General features: G+C 45.2%; 1 protein-coding gene across 3 annotated transcripts in view; it reads left to right on the forward strand.

Moving 5' to 3' along the window:
• LOC147030813 (intermembrane lipid transfer protein VPS13A-like) overlaps positions 1-19,439 on the forward strand; it is a 222,936-nt gene that overhangs the window by 180,763 nt on the left and 22,734 nt on the right. For all 3 annotated transcript variants that reach the window (XR_015056515.1, XM_085875249.1, XM_085875250.1), the window contains 6 exons: positions 11,285-11,366; positions 11,496-11,565; positions 11,948-12,056; positions 14,649-14,768; positions 15,207-15,349; positions 15,479-15,674. Coding sequence is in view for 2 of the 3 variants with exons in the window: in XM_085875249.1 (XP_085731375.1) it covers positions 11,285-11,366; positions 11,496-11,565; positions 11,948-12,056; positions 14,649-14,768; positions 15,207-15,349; positions 15,479-15,674 (720 nt within the window). In the remaining variant the exon portion in view is untranslated. The remainder of the gene's footprint in view (positions 1-11,284; positions 11,367-11,495; positions 11,566-11,947; positions 12,057-14,648; positions 14,769-15,206; positions 15,350-15,478; positions 15,675-19,439) is intronic.

Raw genomic sequence — 19,439 nt, forward strand, 5'->3', positions numbered from 1 at the left:
GGAATGCAATATATTTAATTCAGTGACACTGCAGTTAAATTCTCTTTCTAGTTTTTATCAATGATGAAATTGTATAAACGTTGTCAATGTAATCGTAACAAGTAATGAAGGCACAGATTCTTATACATACACACATCTTTCGCTGTACGCACGCACGCACGCACACACACACACACACACACGAAAATGTGAAATTTCCAAAGCATTAAACTTATCTTTTTCTCCTGTTTGGAGAATTTTATTGAGTGAACAAACAAGTTCGAATTGCGAACATACCCTGTGGGAGTTCATTCGTACAACTCTCAGGTGAGCGAAAGCACGGACGACTGATAGTTTTGAATTTGGTAAGATTTTCATCGCATCAGAAAAAGAAACCAGAACACCTCACAAGAGTGAGGCTAGTTTCATATCATCATTTGCGACTCAATTTTGCGTTGGGCATTGCCCAGCGCATTTAAATATTTTTTTGATTAACATGTAACTTAGGAACTTTTACGAATTATCGTTTTCACAAATGTTCACATCATAACCTGGATCCGTCTTTACTATCAACGGACTCTTGCTTTCACGATTGCACGTACACAAGAATCAATCAACCTATCGATCAATAGCTGTCGTCATATATAGCAGGGGCATCTATTAGAATATTTTTCTGATATCAACCATTCTTTTTTTAGGTCCAAAAATCTTGATATCAAATCCCCGATTTTGTGGGTTTGGTGGTATCAGAAAATCTTCTTACGGGTACCCCTGCATTGTGTTGACAATAGATTGAGGAAGGAAAATAAGCCATTTATTGATCAACAGAATTTGTATTCACTAAGGGACATCTGTCAGAATATTTGATGATGTATTTGGGTTATAGAAAAATTTTTGATATCATAATCACGATGATTGGTTGACGGATTGTTGGACGGTTAACAACCCACCCACCCTTGAGGGAGTTGATATCAGAGAATTTTCTCACATATGCCTCCTGTATTTATTTATCGATTGGTTATCGCATGAATGCAAGTCAATAAGTAAGGAGACTTTTCATCTTTTTAGGACTTTTGAATCAATTTAATTTGACCAGAATTGCGCTTTGGGCTTAGTTACTGTATTGGGAATGGTCTCAAGAATATACCTGTCAAGTTTGGTCCTATTTAGTTTACTGAAAATTGAGAAATGACAATTTTAAGAAAATAGGCCAAATGGGTCATTTCTCGGCACAAAGGGCCATAATCACACATTATATACTTGTCCAGTTTGGTCCGGTTCTGTTTACGAACAACCGATAAATAGCAATTTTAAAAAAGGGCCAAGAGGGCCGTTTGTCAGCCCAAAGGGCCATAATCTGACTTTGGGATCAGTTAATGCCTGCAGAGTGACCTCAAGAATATACCTGTCAAATTTGGTCCGGTTTCTTTCACGAATAACCGACAAATAGCAATTTTAAGAAAATGGGCCGAAAAGGCCGTTTCTCGGCCTAAAGGGCCGGAATCACACTTTGGGCTCAGTTAATGCCTGTAGAATGGTCTCTTGAATATACCTGTCAAGTTTGGTTCGGTTCCGTTTACGAACAACCGAGAAATAGCAATTTTTATAAATGGGCCAAGATGGCCATTTATCGGCCCAAAGGGCCAAAATCTCCCTTTGGGCTCAGTTACTACCTGCAGAGTGACCTCAAAAATACACCTGTCAAATTTGGTCCGGTTTCTTTCACGAATAACCGAGAAATAATTTTAAGAAAATGGGCCTTTCCTCGGCCCAAAGGGCCGCAATCGCACTTTGGGCTCAGTTCATGCCTGTGCATATGTGCCTCATATATGCCTGTCAATTTTCATCGAATTCTGTTCACGAATAATGGAGAAATAGACGTTCAAATGAACTGTACACAAGAAAAGAGAGAACGCGAGCGGTGCTTAAGGGGCTGTCACACCTTGACGTTTTAGCCAGCGTATGGCTAGGTATCAAAATGTATGTAAAACGCTGGTGTATGCTGAACTATTGATGTGTTTTCCCATTTTTGGACGTATTCATAACGAGTTGGACGTATGCATAACGTATTTGTAACGTACACAGAACGTTTCAATCACATATAGATAACTTATACCAACGAACGCTGAGCGTGTTGTCGGCGTTCACAACCTATGCCCAACGATAGTCTAACTTATGCATAGCGCGGCAGCGTATCGCCGACGATCACGTGGCGTAGGCTATTCATAGGCTGTGGCTCGACGTTTCAAATCATAACTGCACTAGACATCGAAGTGTGAAGCCGCTGTCACACCTTGACGTTTAAGCCAGCTTATGCCGACGTATGAAAAATTTGCCGAACCAAGCTGGCACACGTCGAATACGTTATGGGTAAGTTTTGTATACGTTGTAGTACGCTGGCATATGTCGTAGTACGCCGAGTACGTCGACAAATTTTCAGCATGTTGAAAATTTCTCGACGTACTCAGCGTATGACACACGTTCCGCATACGCTGGACATAAGTTGTAGGCACATTACGCGATCGTTGACACGCGTCGACACACGTTACTTGTAAGTTACTCGTCAGTCGAAACGCGTCAAGGTAATGGTTAGCGTCAGTGTTCCAGACTCCCTGGTTTGTTTTGTTTTTTTGTTTTTTCTTCGGTATGACGGTGAAGTTGACACTTCGATTTCTAGTGCGGTTATGATTTAAATCGTTGAGCGGCAGCCTATTAATTATATTGTATTATAACTGCACGAGAAATCGAAGTGTCAACATCACCGTCGTACCGAAGAAAAAACAAAAACAAAAAAAAAACAAACCAGGGAGTCTGGAACACTGACGCTAACCATTACCTTGACGCGTTTCGACTTATGAGTAACTTACAAGTAACGTGTGTCAACGATCGCGTAACATGCCTACAACTTATGGCCAGAGTTATGCGGAACGTGTGAGTCATACGCTGGCATACGTCGAAAAATTTCAAGCATGGAAAATTTGTCTAACAGCTTGGCGTACTACGACGTATGCCAGCGTGCTCTTAACGTATACAAACTTACCCATAACATATTCGACGTGTGCCAGCGTTTTAGCCAAATTTTTCATACGTCAGGCAAACGCTGGCTAAATCGTCAAGGTGACAGGGCCTTTAGACCCAGTGGGGTGGAAGATCCCACAGGGTAAAAATGAAGGAATTTGCCAAAATTAGCCAACTTAATTTAGCTATATGATTTAATGCATTAACTGCTTGACCTCGTGGCCTGTCCCCCAGAGGGACTGCCTCTCCATAGCGTCTGCCAGATCTGTGTCTATATTTTCAGAGGTTTTGCGAGTTGCTCTCTAGGGAGTCAAAGCAAATCTGGTGAAAAGGGACTTTTTAAAATATAGTTGTAATGTTCATGAGGACTGCAAACCGATGTGCCATGTTACGCGTGCACAGACAAGCAGGCAATGTGGCAGATCATCTGCAATGTTTATTTCATGGGCAATACAACTTTGGGATGTCTCCAGAGTTGTTTTACATTAAACAACAAATCTTTTGTCGATAAAATCATTATTTGAATAATATGATTTCTTCTTTGGGCGTGGTGAAGATTAGCTTTAAAGTTAAAGGCATCCTACACGGTATGCAGCCACAGCCTGGCCAGCCATTCCTTATTAACCATTTAATGAGAGTGCTTGCTTGAGTTCGAAAGCCACTTGCCGAGCGCCCGACCGCGCCACATCATCAGAATGAGTAGTTCGTGCTCTGTTATCCTCAGCGAGAGCTTTGTGCTCCATTCCATTATCCTGAGCGAGTGGTTCGTGCTCCGTCATCCTGAGCAAGTGGTTCGTGCTCCGTCATCCTGAGCGAGTGGTTCGTGCTCCATCATCCTGAGCGAGTTGTTTGTGCTCCATCGTTCTGAGCGATTTGTTTGTGCGCCGTCGTTCTGAGCAAATAGTTTGTGCTCCGTCGTTCGGAGCGAGTTGTTCGTGCTCCGTCGTTTGGAGCGAGTTGTTCGTGCTCCGTCGTTTGGAGCGAGTTGTTCGTGCTCCGTCGTTTGGAGCGAGTTGTTCGTGCTCCGTCGTTTGGAGCGAGTTGTTCGTGCTCCGTCGTTTGGAGCGAGTTGTTGTGCTCCGTCGTTTGGAGCGAGTTGTTCATGCTCCATTGTTGGAGCGAGTTGTTCGTGCTGCGTCGTTCGGAGCGAGTTGTTCGTGCTCCGTCATTCTGATCTCTATCTCTATCTCTATCTCTCTCTCTTTCTCTCTATCCATCTCTATCTCTATCTCTTTCTATTATCTCACTCTATCTCTTTCTGTCTCTGGACAGTGGATGGGAGTTTGTCTCCAGACGTGACCGGTTGGTGTTTATGTCCGGATGGGAGTTTTTCTCCAGACTTGTCCGGATGGGAGTTTGTCTCCAGACATGTCCGGATGGGAGTTTGTCTCCGGGCGGGAGTTCGTCTCCGTATGTGTCCGGGCGGGAGTTCGTCTCCGTACGTGTCCGGGCGGGAGTTCGTCTCCGTACGTGTCCGGGCGGGAGTTCGTCTCCGGACGTGTCCGGGCGGGAGTTCGTCTCCGGACGTGTCCGGGCGGGAGTTCGTCTCCGGACGTGTCCGGGCGGGAGTTCGTCTCCGGACGTGTCCGGGCGGGAGTTCGTCTCCGGACGTGTCCGGGCGGGAGTTCGTCTCCGGACGTGTCCGGGCGGGAGTTCGTCTCCGGACGTGTCCGGGCGGGAGTTCGTCTCCGGACGTGTCCGGGCGGGAGTTCGTCTCCGAACGTATCCAGGCCGTGTTTATGTCTGGACAAAAGTTTGTCTCTGGGCAGTATTTATTGTATGACCGGCAGAAAATGGATTTCAGACATTATTTTGTGTCCATCTTCACTGTTATTCTGCAGTATGAAGAAGCATTTTGATAAGACAGTATGAATCGTACTTAACATTCCACTGCATATCTGCCTTCCCTTCCCCCACCACTCCTCACTACCTCTCCCTCCTCTCTCTTTCCCCCTCTCCCCTATCCCTCTCTCTCTCCCACTTCTGTTTTTTTCCCCCTCCTCAGTATTCTCGTCAGTGAAGTGATGGGTGGTATTTGTGTGTGTGTGTGTGTGTGTGTGTGTGTGTGTGTGTGTGTGTGTGTGTGTGTGTGTGTGTGTGTGTGTGTGTGTGTGTGTGTGCGTGTGGGGGGGTGTGTGTGTGTGTGGGTGTGTGTGTGTGTGTGTGTGTGTTGTTGTGGGCCAGGGGTCGGTGGCGAGAACGACCACTCGTTGGGGAAAGCTACATCGTCTCCCACCAAACTCCCCGGAATTGTAGGCCGTCGCTCCGGATAACTCCGCGAGCCGGCGGGTCGTTTAACCGACTGTGGTTGCCAATATTTCAATCGCGTAGCGGAGGGTCTATCTGTCTCGAACCAATTTACCTAATTAACTACGCGATTTCGACTACCGGGGAAGCCACGCCCTCGGCACATCTTGCTCGAACCGGGTCACTCTACCGACTTCGGTAGATTTCCAACTACCGACGACCAACTCCGGTTTGGGTGCAGCCGAGCGGAAACTGCCAAAGCCGTGCTGGCTGGAATGAACGGATTATCAGGTATAAAAACCTGGCTACACTCAGATCCGAACCATGCTGGACCAATGCAAGAAGGGACAAAAACGGACTGGGAAAATTTCTGTGATGATTTATTTATCGTAAATGAAGACACAAGGCAAGACTTAACGTGAATATGCAAGAAGTTTTTACAATGATCCAAAAACACTTATTCAGTTCTACTTAAAGACGGGCCCATACGCAGACACGCACACAAATGAAAAGAAACCCAGAGTTCTTTATTGGACCCTCGCAGCCGAGGAGAGAGACAAGCTGGGGGTCAGAGTTCGGATGGGTACCTGGCCGTCGGAGAAAGGGGGTACTCGGTGCTGCGGCACCTGACAATGGTCGCTGGTTTAGTCCCCAGTCGCACGTGTGGGACTCGAGGTTTGTGGCGGAGCTTGGGTGGTGAATGGCCAGGGTTTACGGAAGGGGGTTGGCATCGCTCTTTCCTTCCTTGTACAGGGCTAACAGAGACACGTTCGCAGCCTCGACGACCTTCTGCTCAACCCTCGTGACAGCCCTCGTAACAACCACTGTTACCACCCCTTCGTAACAGCAAAAACCCCTCCGTGACAGCCAAAACCCACCAAAACTCTGCTCTCAGAGAGTGCTCGGGGATTTTTGACCTCCCTAAATGGGGAGGGGCCTTTGGTGAAACACACCTCACTGTCCGCCTTTGATTGGGCCTTGGCCCCTGCCGGTAAACCCCAGTCACTCTTCCACGCGGGTTCATACTTGACGAGTAACAGTATCTGCTGGTGGTCGTACTTCCGGGGTAGCTATCATTTCTTGAAGTGCGACTGTGTCGCTGATGCAGTGCCCCTCTACCAGTACACACACTGGAACTGGTACTCATTTCACCGACCTCGGAAGGATGACAGGCTGAGTCAACCCCCTGGTGTATTAATTCAGCGGCCGACGGGGCTTGAACTTAGGACCCTAGGATCCCAAGCGATCACCCTAACCACTGAGCCAACACCAGACTCAGTCTCAGTATCAATGCTGCAATGGCCCCTGCCGGGAAACCCCAACTACTCTTTCAAGCGGGTTCATACTTGACGAGCAACAGTATCAATGTTGCAAAGGTCGTCGTGAAAGAGTTACGTTTGTGGGAGATGAGAAACCAGAACCGCGAGATCTTGCCTTGGCACATCAGGATGCGAGAAGGCAGCTGGTTGGTAGTGGATGGTGATGGGCCGAGGGGTCATGCAGATGGGATGGTTGTTAGATGATTTGTTAGATGTAATAACAAGTCTGGTGTTGGCTTAGTGGTTAGGGTGGCGGCTTGGGATCCTAGGGTCCTGAGTTCAAGCCCCGTTGGCCGCTGAATTAAAATACACCAGGAGGTTGACTCAGCCTGTCATCCTTCCGAAGTCGGATAAATGAGCACCAGTGTACTGGTAAGGGGGACACTGCATCAGCGGCATAGCCACGTCCCAACCAATGATGCAACCAGCAGCCACAGGCTGCACGAGAGATAGAGATAGAGATAGAGATAGAGATAGAGATAGAGATAGAGATAGAGATAGAGATAGAGACAGAGATAGAGATAGATTTGTTAGGGTTAGGCTAACAGCTTGGTTGCTTTCACAGGTGGGGAAAAAGAGGAGCAAATGACTGGAGGTGAGCAGTGATCCTGAATTTTGGGACTTTCACTGGAAGGGGGTTTCTGGTGGACCGCATGTGCCCTGCCGAATCTTAAGGCCCTGTCACACCTTGACGATTTAGCCAGCGTATGCCGACGTATGAAAAATATGTGTTTAAAACGCTGGTGCACGTCGAACACGTATGGGTAAGTTTTGTATACCTTAAGAGCACGCTGGCATGCGTCGTAGTATGCCGAGCTCGTCGACAAATTTTAACATGCTTGAAATTTTTCGACGTATGCCAGCGTACGACTCACGTTCGGCATACGCTGGCCATAAGTTGTAGTCACGTTATGCGATCGTTGACACACGTCGACACGCGTTACTTGAAAGTTACTCATAAGTCGAAACACATCGTGGTAATGTTTAGCGTACCCGAAACATTTCTAACCTATGAGTAACGTGTTGTAGGCACGTTACGTGATCGTTGACACACGTTACTTGTAAGTTACTCATAAGTCAAAACATGTCGAGGTAATGTTTAGCGTCAGTGTTCCAGACTCCATGGTTTTTTTGTTTTTTCTTTCTTTGGTATGACGGTGATGTTGACACTTCGATTTCTAGTGTGGTTATAATATAATATAATTAATAGGCTGCCGCTCAACGATTTAAATCATAACCACACTAGAAATTGAAGTGTCAACATCACCGTCATACCAAAGAAAGAAAAAACAAAAAAACCATGGAGTCTGGAACACTGACAGGTTCCTCCTGTGTGAACCCCATTTTTATATATTAATTCCCCTAAACGCTGCCAATACACCATTATACCGTAGCTGTAAGTTAGTAACACGTGTTCAGTAAGTTCTGTGGTTGTCTGGAAGACGTCAAGTGCTTCTACATACGTCAATATGCGTTTGAGATACGTTACACATAGGTTCAAAGCACGTTACTCATATGTTAGAAATAAGTTTCGGGTATGCTAAACATTACCTCGACATGTTTCGACTTATGAGTAACTTACAAGTAACGTGTGTCGACGATTGCATAACGTGCCTACAACTTATGGCCAGCGTATGCGGAACGTGTGCGTCATACGCTGGCATACGTCGAAAAATTTCAAGCATGTTAAAATTTGTCGACGAGCTCGGCGTACTACGACGTATGCCAGCGTGCTTCAGCGTGCTCTTAACGTATACAAAACTTACCCATAACGTATTCGTTAAATTTTTCGTACGTCAGCATACGCTGGCTAAAACGTCAAGGTGTGACAGCGGCTTGACACCTCGATGTCTAGTGCGGTTATGATTTGAATCGTCGAGCCGCAGCCTATTAATAGCCTACGCCACGTGATCGTCGGCGATACGCTGCCGCGCTATGCATAAGTTAGACTATCGTTGGGCATAGGTTGTCAACGCCAACAACATGCTCAGCATTCATTTGATGTAAGTTATCTATATGTTATCGAAACGTTCTGTGTACGTTACTAATACGTTATGCATACGTCCAACTCGTTATGAATACGTCCAAAACTGGAAAAAACATCAATAGTTCAGCGTACGCCAGCGTTTTACATACATTTTGATACCTTGCCAGACGCTGGCTAAAACGTCAAGGTGTGACAGGGCCTTTAGGGTGGTAAGGGGGTGGTACATGCCCGGAGAGTGCAGAGGATAAAAGACCAGAAAGGAAGTGAAAGAAGACTGTGACCACTGACCTGTCTGCGATGGCAAAGTGGTAGGCTCATAGACTCAGTTTCATTGTGGGAGATTACAAATGATCTTTATGAAATACCTCGAAAGTAAATCATGTCCAGTTAGCAATGCCTTGTGTCAGTGAGTGAGTCTGCACTGGTTCTCAGATCTACTCTGAATTCGTGTCTATATTTGTACCAACTATACCTACACTAACATTATAACAAGCAGGAAAGAGCAGACTTGGTTTCAAGTCTTCATGCAAAATGGTGCTGAAAATATTTCAAATATCCTGAGGTCTCAGAAGTCAATATCCCATTTACACATGAATATAAATGTTTTCCCTGCCCTTTAATTATCATCTCCAACAGCACCTCCTTTGGTGAAAAGTATGCTTTTCTCATGGAGAACCTTGTAGTTTCGGAGTTGAAATTAGACATTGAGATTTTGTGTGGAACATGGTGGTTTTGAGAAGCAACTTGAACCCTAACTGCACTGAGAGGAAGGAGGAGGAGAGCCTGGGAGGCCCCTCCCTTCGACATTTTTCACAATTTTTTTCCGCAACTGCCGAGTATTTCGAATTCTCCTTTGATGACACTTTTCTCGAGGGTCTTGCGCACATTTTGATACCGCACATGTCTAAATCGGACTTCCCTTACCGTTCAGGTGTCGCATGACAATTCGTTGTTACATGTCCTCAAAAAACTTCAATTTTTGCATCTGCTTATGTACAACTAACACACGTGAATAAGGGGGGCACTGATGGTGTAAATTAATTGGCTTGTAATTTCTTCTCGGTGTATTGTCTTGGACATACTGAATAATTATAGAAAAACAATAAAATACAGAAAATAAAAGAAAATTACCAAAGTATGAAACTTGAAGGGCACATGGTAGAGCGCATACCTCTGCCACGTAATGTCTGATCCACTCTCGCATATCAGGCCCAATAAAAATTTTGAGACATCGTGCTATATATCGTTTTTGGTCCCGTCTGTCAATGGTGACGAATCACTTTAAACATTCTCATATTCGGATATGGTTTCAGTCATCAAAATCGAATCGATTCGTCCTCGTCACATCCCCAACTCATCCACCAAGTTTCGTCCTAATCCGTCCACCACTGATGTGATTACAAAACCCAAAAGTCCACTTGAGCTTGCTGCCCTCTCACTGAACATAGTCAGGACTGAGGTCGGGGTTGCTGTAACAGGAATCAGACTCGGTTCCAACTCTGAACCGACTCGGTATAACCGACTCGGTTCTCTGTATGATTCAACCCAGGTCTGCCTCGCCTCTAGTTCTCTTTCACGCTGCTTAACAATGGATCCATCGTTTATATGTATGCAAGATTTAGGCTCATGGAAGTGCAAGTAGACAAAGGGTAAAAAAGTAATGTACTGATAGAGGGGCAGTGGGGCCACAGTTGAATGCAACAAGCAAGGGAGTGAATGAAATGGAAGAGAGTGAGGAGGGGATGAAACGTAGTATCCTGCAAATAAAAGAGCTGGATTGGTTTGGATGAAGAATTAGTCTGCCTGGTGAAGGCTCGTGTTGATATGCGTTGGGGGACAGGTAGAACTTGGAGGAAGAAAGATTGTTGGTTGGGTTTGAAGGCTGACATGAGATGGTGTTGTCCTGTTTGCGTGAAGGGTTAGAGTGAAGAGTTTGATTGAACAGTCTTTGGAAAGGCAGTTCCACAAACGTAGGAAAGGAGGAACAAAAGAGTGGAGGTGTGCAAAAAGCCTGGGTTTTGGGAGTTTAATCAGGAGGGGGGTTACTGGAAGAACGGGTGTATCCTGAAGGAGCCGGTGAGGGTCAGAGGACTGAGAGGACAAAAGGAAGGTTATCTGTTGCAGCCTAAATATAGTCCATTGGGACCATACTCTGTACAGAGCATTGGTGCTGCCGAAGCAGTCTCCTTGGCTATTGGGCACAATCCTGGACAGGTCGCCACTCTGACGCAGGATACTTGAATGACTCGGTCATCCCAGCAAGCTGGTACTCATTTTGCCGACCTCGGAAGGATGGCAGGCTGAGTCAATCCCCTGGTGAATTAATTCAGCGGGCAACGAGGCTTGAACTCAGGACCCTCGGATCCCAAGCCGCCACCCTAACCACTGAGCCAACACCAGGCTACGCAGCCTAAATATCAGGCTGTGAATAATAAATAAATGAGTAAATTAAATAATAATGTTCAAATAGGGATATAGTTTACAGAGGGTGATGGATAGGCTTGAAGTAGCAAACAACAGACGGTTAGACTCAACATTGCTGAGCCCCGTTGAGAATAAGCTCACGTTACATTTTGGCGCTTCGCTGGTAATTTGCTCAGACACAGTAACACACTTTAAATCACCCCCCCTCCTCACCCCCAACATATCCTCACCAACACACTTATAAACATCAGATTGTCACATTAGGTCATTGTGTGACGTTGCCTCTTGCTGTTTCTCTGCGTTCATGCAGATTGACAGCCAGGTTCCAGGGGCCATGTTTCCCGTTGTTTTCCATCCTGTTCCTCCTCCCAAGTCATTGGCTCTGGATTCTGGTGAGTCTGTCTGAATTATTATTTTTTAATTCACGCATTTATCTGTCCATCAGTCTATCAACCTGTTGTAGCAGTATAACTGTAACGATGCATATGTGGAATTTCCATAACGTCCTTGTACCTTTTCAGAGCCAAAACCGTTTGCAGACGTAAGCATCGTGACTCATCTGGATGAGCACAGCAAGATCACACAGATTCAGTGAGAGGCTCATTACAGTCATGGCACAGAACCTGACACATCGAACCACAAGGAACTGGCTTTATTATAAAGGGGGAAAAAAGACATAGGAATTGTTTATTGCTCAAGCACTATGGGCTAGAGTGATAGACGGTAAAGAGAGAAAAGGTAGGGAATGTAGAAGAGTGTAGAGAAAACAAGAGTCGGTTATATCACAGTAAGGAGAGCTGAACGGCATTACGGAGCATACCGGGGTTCGGGTTGGGTGGGTGAGGTCAAAAGTTCCACCTTTTTGCATCGATAATAAATTGACTGCCCATATTATATGAATCTTCACATTTCAATGTCCCGTTTGCTTTTCCTTTCCTTTCTCATACTCCATGGTGCTCTTCTTTCCATGCAGGTACTTTATGGTTCTCATCCAAGAGATGGCAGTAATGGTGGACATGGGATTTATTGGGGAACTTATGCAGATCTTCGCGGCAAGTTCAGATTCCGATGTGGATGTGCAGGTACGGTGGGCCCTCGAATCCTGGCCCTTTGCACATCGTACCTGTTGACCCTGCCGGATGATTGCACCTTGCACATTTTCTGACAAACTCCTTTACAATTTCGATGGGAGAATGGGCCCTCCATTCCACGTGACACGTTTGATGGGAGAAGGGACCGTGGAATGCGTGAGCTTGATAGTGCAGCAGCAAATCGGTAACTTTTCAGTAATTTAATTCTCTAGGCCTCTTGCCTTTTTCGTATCAGTCATAATGATTGTTCATTTGTAAATTGTGCATTGCTGGCACGAAAAATGTATTGTCATTGATCATTTATCAGCCGTTGGGGCAAAATTGTCTCCACAGATGTCCCCCCCCCCCCAACTCCCCTCATCCCCTGTATGTTGAAGTGGGAATTTGTAACTTGTTCAGTTTACTTGCGATAGCTCGCCTACTCTTTGTGAAGGACACCGTGGGATCCTTAATGTCTACCAACTAATGCGAGCAGGCGGGATGTCCATCCTTCCATACGAGGAATGGCAAACACATTGATGCATCATCCTGCCTGTGAAACACAAGGATGACCATTTATAACTAGGTGAGGATTCAAACTCAGGATGGACGGCTTGGAGGCGGGTGTGCGAACCTCTTGGCCATCCTACCAGCCCTTATTTTTCAACCTGTTTTATTTTGATATTTTAGGGGCATCCAGGGAATAATGGCATTTAAAAAAGTAAACTACTGGTGTTTAATTGGTCATGCTAGTTCAGCAATTTTTTTTTGTACACATTGACGAGGCTCGTATGAGAGCTAACGCACAACGCGCAGCAAGGGGGGCATGAGACAAGAGGGGCGGGAGAGGGAAGGACAAAAACAGTGGGGAACAGAGATATTAGATCTGTGGAAGGGAGAGGGATGGGGTAGGGACCATGGGGAATACAAGATGGACATTGCAGGGACTTTCAGGAAGGAAAGCAGGGAGTTTGAAGGAGGTGGGTTTGGGGTGGATTAATGGGGGTAGAAAATATCATGGATTTGGATGGGGGAAGATAAGAGGTGGTGGTGAACAGCTGTTTTGAAGGCCTGGAGGGAAGAATGGGATTGAAGAGAGCATGGGAGTTTATTCCAAAGGCGGGGGAAAAGAGGAATGAAAGAGTGAAGGGTGAGCAGTGATTCTTGATTTTGGTAGTTTTATCAGAACAGAAGGGGGTCGTTGGCGGACCTTGAGCGCCCTGCGGCATTCTTCGTACGTGCATGAAAAAAGGACAAGACCTTCAATTCAACCACTCAAATGTGAAGGTTCTCCATGAGGTTGAGTCAAATGCCTCTCTAACATCGTCATCCATCGTGTCGATACGGCCGAGCTCCAATACCTCGTAACATGCCATTTGGCCTGATGGAAACAGCAACACATCTCATTGCAAGGATTACATCAAAACCTCATTAAATACCCAGAGGCCACCTTGTAGGAAATGTTCTCTCCCATTCCACTGGACAATGACCATCACTTTTTTTTCTGACTGTACTTTGTCCAGATAAGTCATTTCTCTCCACGTTCCACGTCATTATTTAATCATTGTACGCGGTGGAAGTGAGTGGAGCATGTAGAGGAGAAATGAATAGACTGTTAACTTTGCTGGAGAACAGCAATGTCAGGATTGACAAAGATCTGGATAGACAAAAATGTGACAAAACAAACCAAGAGGAGGAGGATGATGAATGATCTGGTGTTTCCAGTTGTAATGTATGGATGTGAGTCATGGACAGTGAACAATAAAGGAAGAAGAATGGTAGTTTTGAAATGTGGTGTTTGAGACGAATGTTCGAGATTCCATGGACTGCAAGAATAACAAGCAAATCGGTGCTTGAAGAAATGACACCACCATGTACATTGGAAGCACAGATGCTACAACAGAAACTGTCATACTTTGGACACAGCATGCATCCACAAAGCCAAACTTTGGAGAAATCAAACATGAGGGAAGAAGAGGCAAACATCTTTGTGCTGTCTCTCTACCAGAGCTTTGGGAAGCAGTGCAGGATGGAGATGTTTGGAGAAATCTCATCATGAACATCACCAGAAGTGGGACACAGCTTCACAGGACCAGATGATGAGATATGTGGTGGAACCTGTCACATTTTGCTCTTGTTCATCACGTGATATGAGGGAGCTGCCGACTCGGAGACATCATTTCTAATTCGCCAAACAAAGAAAATTTTTTTGTTTACTCGAATCGCCGATATTGCATGTTTTTGTGTACGAGCGTGATGTTCCGTATTGCGGAGGCCTCAATGCCAAATGTGTAGAGGTTGGCAGGTGTGTATACAGTATGTGCTTGTTTATCGGGACATATTGCGAATGTTTGACTTAATTTAAATTCTGGATTTCCTGTTCACACCGATTTTACTTTCATTTGACACTGGATGATAAAACTGTTCCATCTCCATCCTGAGCCTTCTCTCCCCCCCCCCCCCTTTACCCACATACTCCAGTTGTAAATATTCAAGGAACTTCAACACAGGATAAGGCTATTAGGCCCATCAAACCGGTGCTAACAGATTTTATTTTAATTTTTACAACTCTTAATTCCTCTTCCTGGTTTACTCACACTGAAGGCGGTGGTGAAGCAGTTTGAGGAGGATCTGGAAGCGTTACGAGTCGAGCAGCAAGCAACTGCCGCAGCCGACACCTCTGCCGTTAGTTTCTACGAGCATCTGCATATCTCTCCACTCAAGGTGCCAAATGGTGGGGGGGGGGGGAATTACCCGAGTAGGGTTTCCTGCTTAACTGTACCATCAGGAACTTCGTTGTCTTCATAATGAACTCGAGAACAAACAGGTGATTGATTTCCAATGACACTAGCACAGTGAGGTAGGCCTGTGCATGTCGGCCTGTAGCTTATCACCCAGCCTGTGGAACTTTGGAGGGCACATGCAAACAAATATGTGGTATGTTACTTAGGTTAAACGTTTTATTAACTGGATGATTAAACAAAAGAATGATCAATATTGGTTTGGGGGTGGGGAAGAAAATTTTCTTCCATATGTGTACTTTGTACAAATATGACACCATATCTAATATTGAAACTTCCATTCAGCAAGGTGGTGATTACCAGGGCTCGTATGAGCTCTTTTCAAGGCATTACTGACCTCGTCCTCCCTGCGTCAATGCAGATCCATCTGAGCTTTTCTCTAAGCTCTGGAAGTTCTGATGAGGCTGAGAATGACGATGAAGGCCAACTTCCCATAAAGGCCCTGACCGGCTTCCTCCAGGGAATGGGGGCTACCCTCACTGACCTCCAGGATGTAATTTTCCGGTAAGCTTGGGACTGGTTGGGGTGGGGGTAAGGACTATAATCTGTAACTTTATGAGGTTACCTCTGAGGGTAGTCTGCCATTTTAACGAGCAAATATAAGCTGCCCCGAACACACCTCCACCCACCCAGGCTGGCCTTCTTTGAAGTGAAGTACAAGTTTTACACAAGTAACCAGCTGATGGGAGAAGCCATCTCTCACTACAGCAAGCAGGCTCTGAAGCAGATGTACAAGGTGGTTCTTGGCCTGGATGTGCTGGGGAATCCATTTGGCCTCATACATGGCCTTTCTGAAGGAGTTGAAGCATTTTTCTACGAACCCTACCAGGTGCAATATTAGTCGATGTGCTGTTGTGAATAAGGTGGATGTATGGTGACAGTATTTGACAGTCGGAACACACTATTCGCGGGGAATACGTTCCTGAAAAATGCCACGCATGTCGGGGTCCGTGAATGTCGGGGCATTGTTTAAAACAATTTTTGTTTTTTTAACATGGTCTCGGCTCGTGGAAGAGCAATTACACAGAACAAAAGAACAGCAGAAGAAAGGGGAAACACACAACAGCAGGGCGGAGGGAGAAAGTTGTCAGAGATGGATAAACAAGGGATGCAGGTAATGACTAGGGGTAAGGGAGAACGCAAGGGGTGGACAATGTGGATACATCAACAAAATTGTGTTTGACCAGTTTGTGATTTTATCAAGGTCTGAGGAGAGGGAAGAGGCTGCTGCCTGTCTGTCAGAAGGATGAGAGATGTCACAGCAGAGAGCTGAATAATCAGCAAAGAGATAAAGAGGATTTTCCAGAGAGTCAGTGAGATCATTGATGAAGATTAGGATTAATATGGGGCCTAGAACTCTGCCTTGTGGTACTCCAGCCTTCACAGGGAGAAGAGATAAAAGGGTTCCATTGAGAGCCCCACATTGTCGATGAGAGTGGAGCAAGTCAGTAATCCAAGAGTGGACTTGGCCTTGAATTCGATGTTGGCAGACAGTTTGGAGGACAAGGCAGGATGCCAGACTGTATCAAAAGCTCGAGATGTGTCTAGAGAGAAGGTCCTGATCTCATGTCTGATATTGTGTTCCTCCACCATTGTTGGGGAGTCGTAGCAGCATGTCCAAGTAAAGGTAGAGTTACCAGGTCTAAATCCGAATTGATGATGATCTGAGATGAGGCTGTTGGAGAAAAGGAATTATTTTATATCAACTGCGATGATGGATTCCACAACCTTGCTGATGATTGGAAGTGCAGTGAGCTAATTGGGCTGGAGTTAAAAGGTTTTTGTGCAAATTATTTTTCTTGACCCTGCATGACCCGTTTCTTTAGCAATTAATGTGGTTCCATTTTCAACTTCATGTGACCAGCGGTTTAGGATGAGGTGCAAAATTGACACACAGACATTGGATCTCATTGTATAGATACTTGCAGAAGCCGGTGGTTTAAAAAAAACACCACAACATAAAAAAGGAAAAAAAAGGAAGCCTTTTATTCTTGTGATGGTTGAAAGTTCAAAAATGAGAGGTTATATATTACTTAACAAAGAAAAAAAAAAGAAAAAAACAATGTCACCCGCAGGGTGACCCATATCTTGCCAAAAGGTGACCACGTGTGACTTCTTTAAGGTCACACTGAGGTGAACAGAGCTGCTATCCACCAGGAGCGACTCCTTGAGGAATATCTGCCTACGAGAGATTCCAATGCGAATCGTTCTATAGAGTAACCATGAAAAATATGCTTTTTCCTCATAACGTCAACAAATGACGTCATAATGTCTCAAGCTTGACATATCTAGAAAGCACTCATCGAGGTGTTCAATTTGAGGTACTACACGATATAGTTCCTAAAACTTGAAAATTTGACCATGGGGTCAAATATGTTTGACCTCAGGCACTAACCATGAAGGTCAAGGCCAATCGCCACCAAAAATTAATCGGCTGAGCGCCAGACCATGAACTATATTCCCATAAAGTTTGAAGACGATCCGATCAAAATTACTCAAAAAATAAGGGTTTCGTCGACTCCCCTGATTTGCGACAAAGTGACCTTGACCTTCAAAATTTTGTGCGCTGAAAGGGACCTCTTTAGGCCTCTGATATGCGAAGTTACAAAAATTTCCAATGATAACTGTGCTCTGCAGAATTTTTTATACGTGATTACAGACAAACAAACAAACAAACAAACAAACAAAAAAAAAAAACATACAAGCTGACTAACATATCTTGCAAAAACTTCGTTTTGGCAAGATAAAAATTCAGGCAGTGGTCTTGCCGATACAACACCCGGGTTCAATTTCTTTGTCTCATTGAAAAAAATTATGATTTTTCCATAACTTTGGATTAATTTGAAGCAACTTTTACTTCATTATTTTCTTGATGAGTTCGGTACAAAATGACTATATATATCATTTGAATCTTTTAATTTTTTTATTTTAAGAAGACGACGGCACTTCCAACCAAAGGTAAAACTAGACTGACTCCGCTAATTTGAGCATTAAGTAAAAGCAGACCTGGTCTTGGGCGACGTTTCACCAGCTTCACAGCCGGCTTTCTCAGGCCAATAGACCCTGAGCCTTGGCATGTGTCCGGTTTTTATTTTTCTCCGACTGCTTATTTCCCGTCACATGCTGGTACTCCAGGTCAAATGGAGAATTGTTTTCTTTTTTGCAAACCTTCAGAAAAATAAACGTCAAATCACCATTGGGGTGCTCTGTGCTTTTGTTTGTTTGTTTTTCACTTGCACCTGATCTGTTGGTGTGTGTGTGTGTGTGTGTGTGTGTGTGTGTGTGTGTGTGTGTGTGTGTGTGTGTGTGTGTGTGTGTGTGTGTGTGTGTTGTCTTTGTGTTTCCGGGGCACGAACACGGCTCGTTTCATGTCTGGGTGAGACATGATTAGGTGTTGGCTGTATGAGTGTTGGGGTTCTCGTTTGGTGTTGTGCACTTGTGGATGTGGTGTCTGGGGTTGAGTGTTGTTTGTTGCTCAACTTATCCAGCTGTTTGCACCATCTAGTTTTCGCCATTTGCATCAGAGGGGTGTATTGTGTGGGTATGTCCACCATCTGCCCAGTTAGACCACCATCTCGGCTCTTCATGTGCCATGCTTCCAAAACCAACCTGTGTCGTTTGTTAGATGTTGTGTCTAAGCCACAGGTCCCATCAAAGTCAAATTTATGGCCAGATTGCAGACAATGACACACGATGGCTGACTGGGTCATTTTTCCAAGCCTAATTGCTCTGTCATGCTCATCTCGATGTTGTTTCAAATTTCTTCCAATTTCACCAATGTAGAATTGGTCACAGTCTCTGCATGATGAGTGGTAAACTACTCCAGATTTATCACCAGTTAGTATTTCCCATAACTTTGGATTACACACATGCTCACCCACACATACAACACCAGGTCACGTGTAAGTAAAAACAAAAAAAAAGCAAAGCACCCCATCAATGATGTGATTTGACATTTATTTTGCTTGAGGTTTGCAAAATAAAGTAAAAAAGCACTCCTCCATTTGACCTCAAGCACCAGCACTTGACCGGATATGAGCGGTCGTATTGAAATTAAAACAAAAAAATACCCCCAAAAGGGAGTGCCGGTCATCTCTGCCAGAGGTCGAAAGTAACTCTGTGCCAGACTGGAATAGGGGCAGTTCATAAAATACTGTTGCAAATTCGCGCCCACCGCCGTGCGATCGGCCGCTCGACTCGAATGGTGGCCGCCTCGCCCAGCGGAACGGACAATTCTGTCGTGACCCTCTCAGACCACCGCCGGGAGCTAGTCACAGGTGGGGGTTTAACCTCACCAGGATCGTGCCAATTGCCCACCCGCGCAGGATAGGGTCGCTCGCCAAATTCGATCTACTTAAGTACCTGCGCGAATGGTCAACCGGGCGATTGCACCACGACACAGGCCGACTCCGGACACGAACCGCTTAAGTGGTCCGTTCCGTGCTACAGTGATAACCGAGCGGTGTTATCGTCGGCCTCGACGGTTCCGATTAATTATTGGGCGTATTAAGTCCACTACAAACCCTTTACGTGAAGCAGGTTGGAGGGTCAATAAAGAAAAGACGAAGCGAAACAGGAAAACAGTTCACACAAT

Source organism: Eptatretus burgeri, chromosome 3 (genome assembly GCF_056783735.1).
Source record: "Eptatretus burgeri isolate ZD-2024b chromosome 3, Ebu_testis_v1, whole genome shotgun sequence".
NCBI classification, from domain to species: domain Eukaryota; kingdom Metazoa; phylum Chordata; class Myxini; order Myxiniformes; family Myxinidae; genus Eptatretus; species Eptatretus burgeri.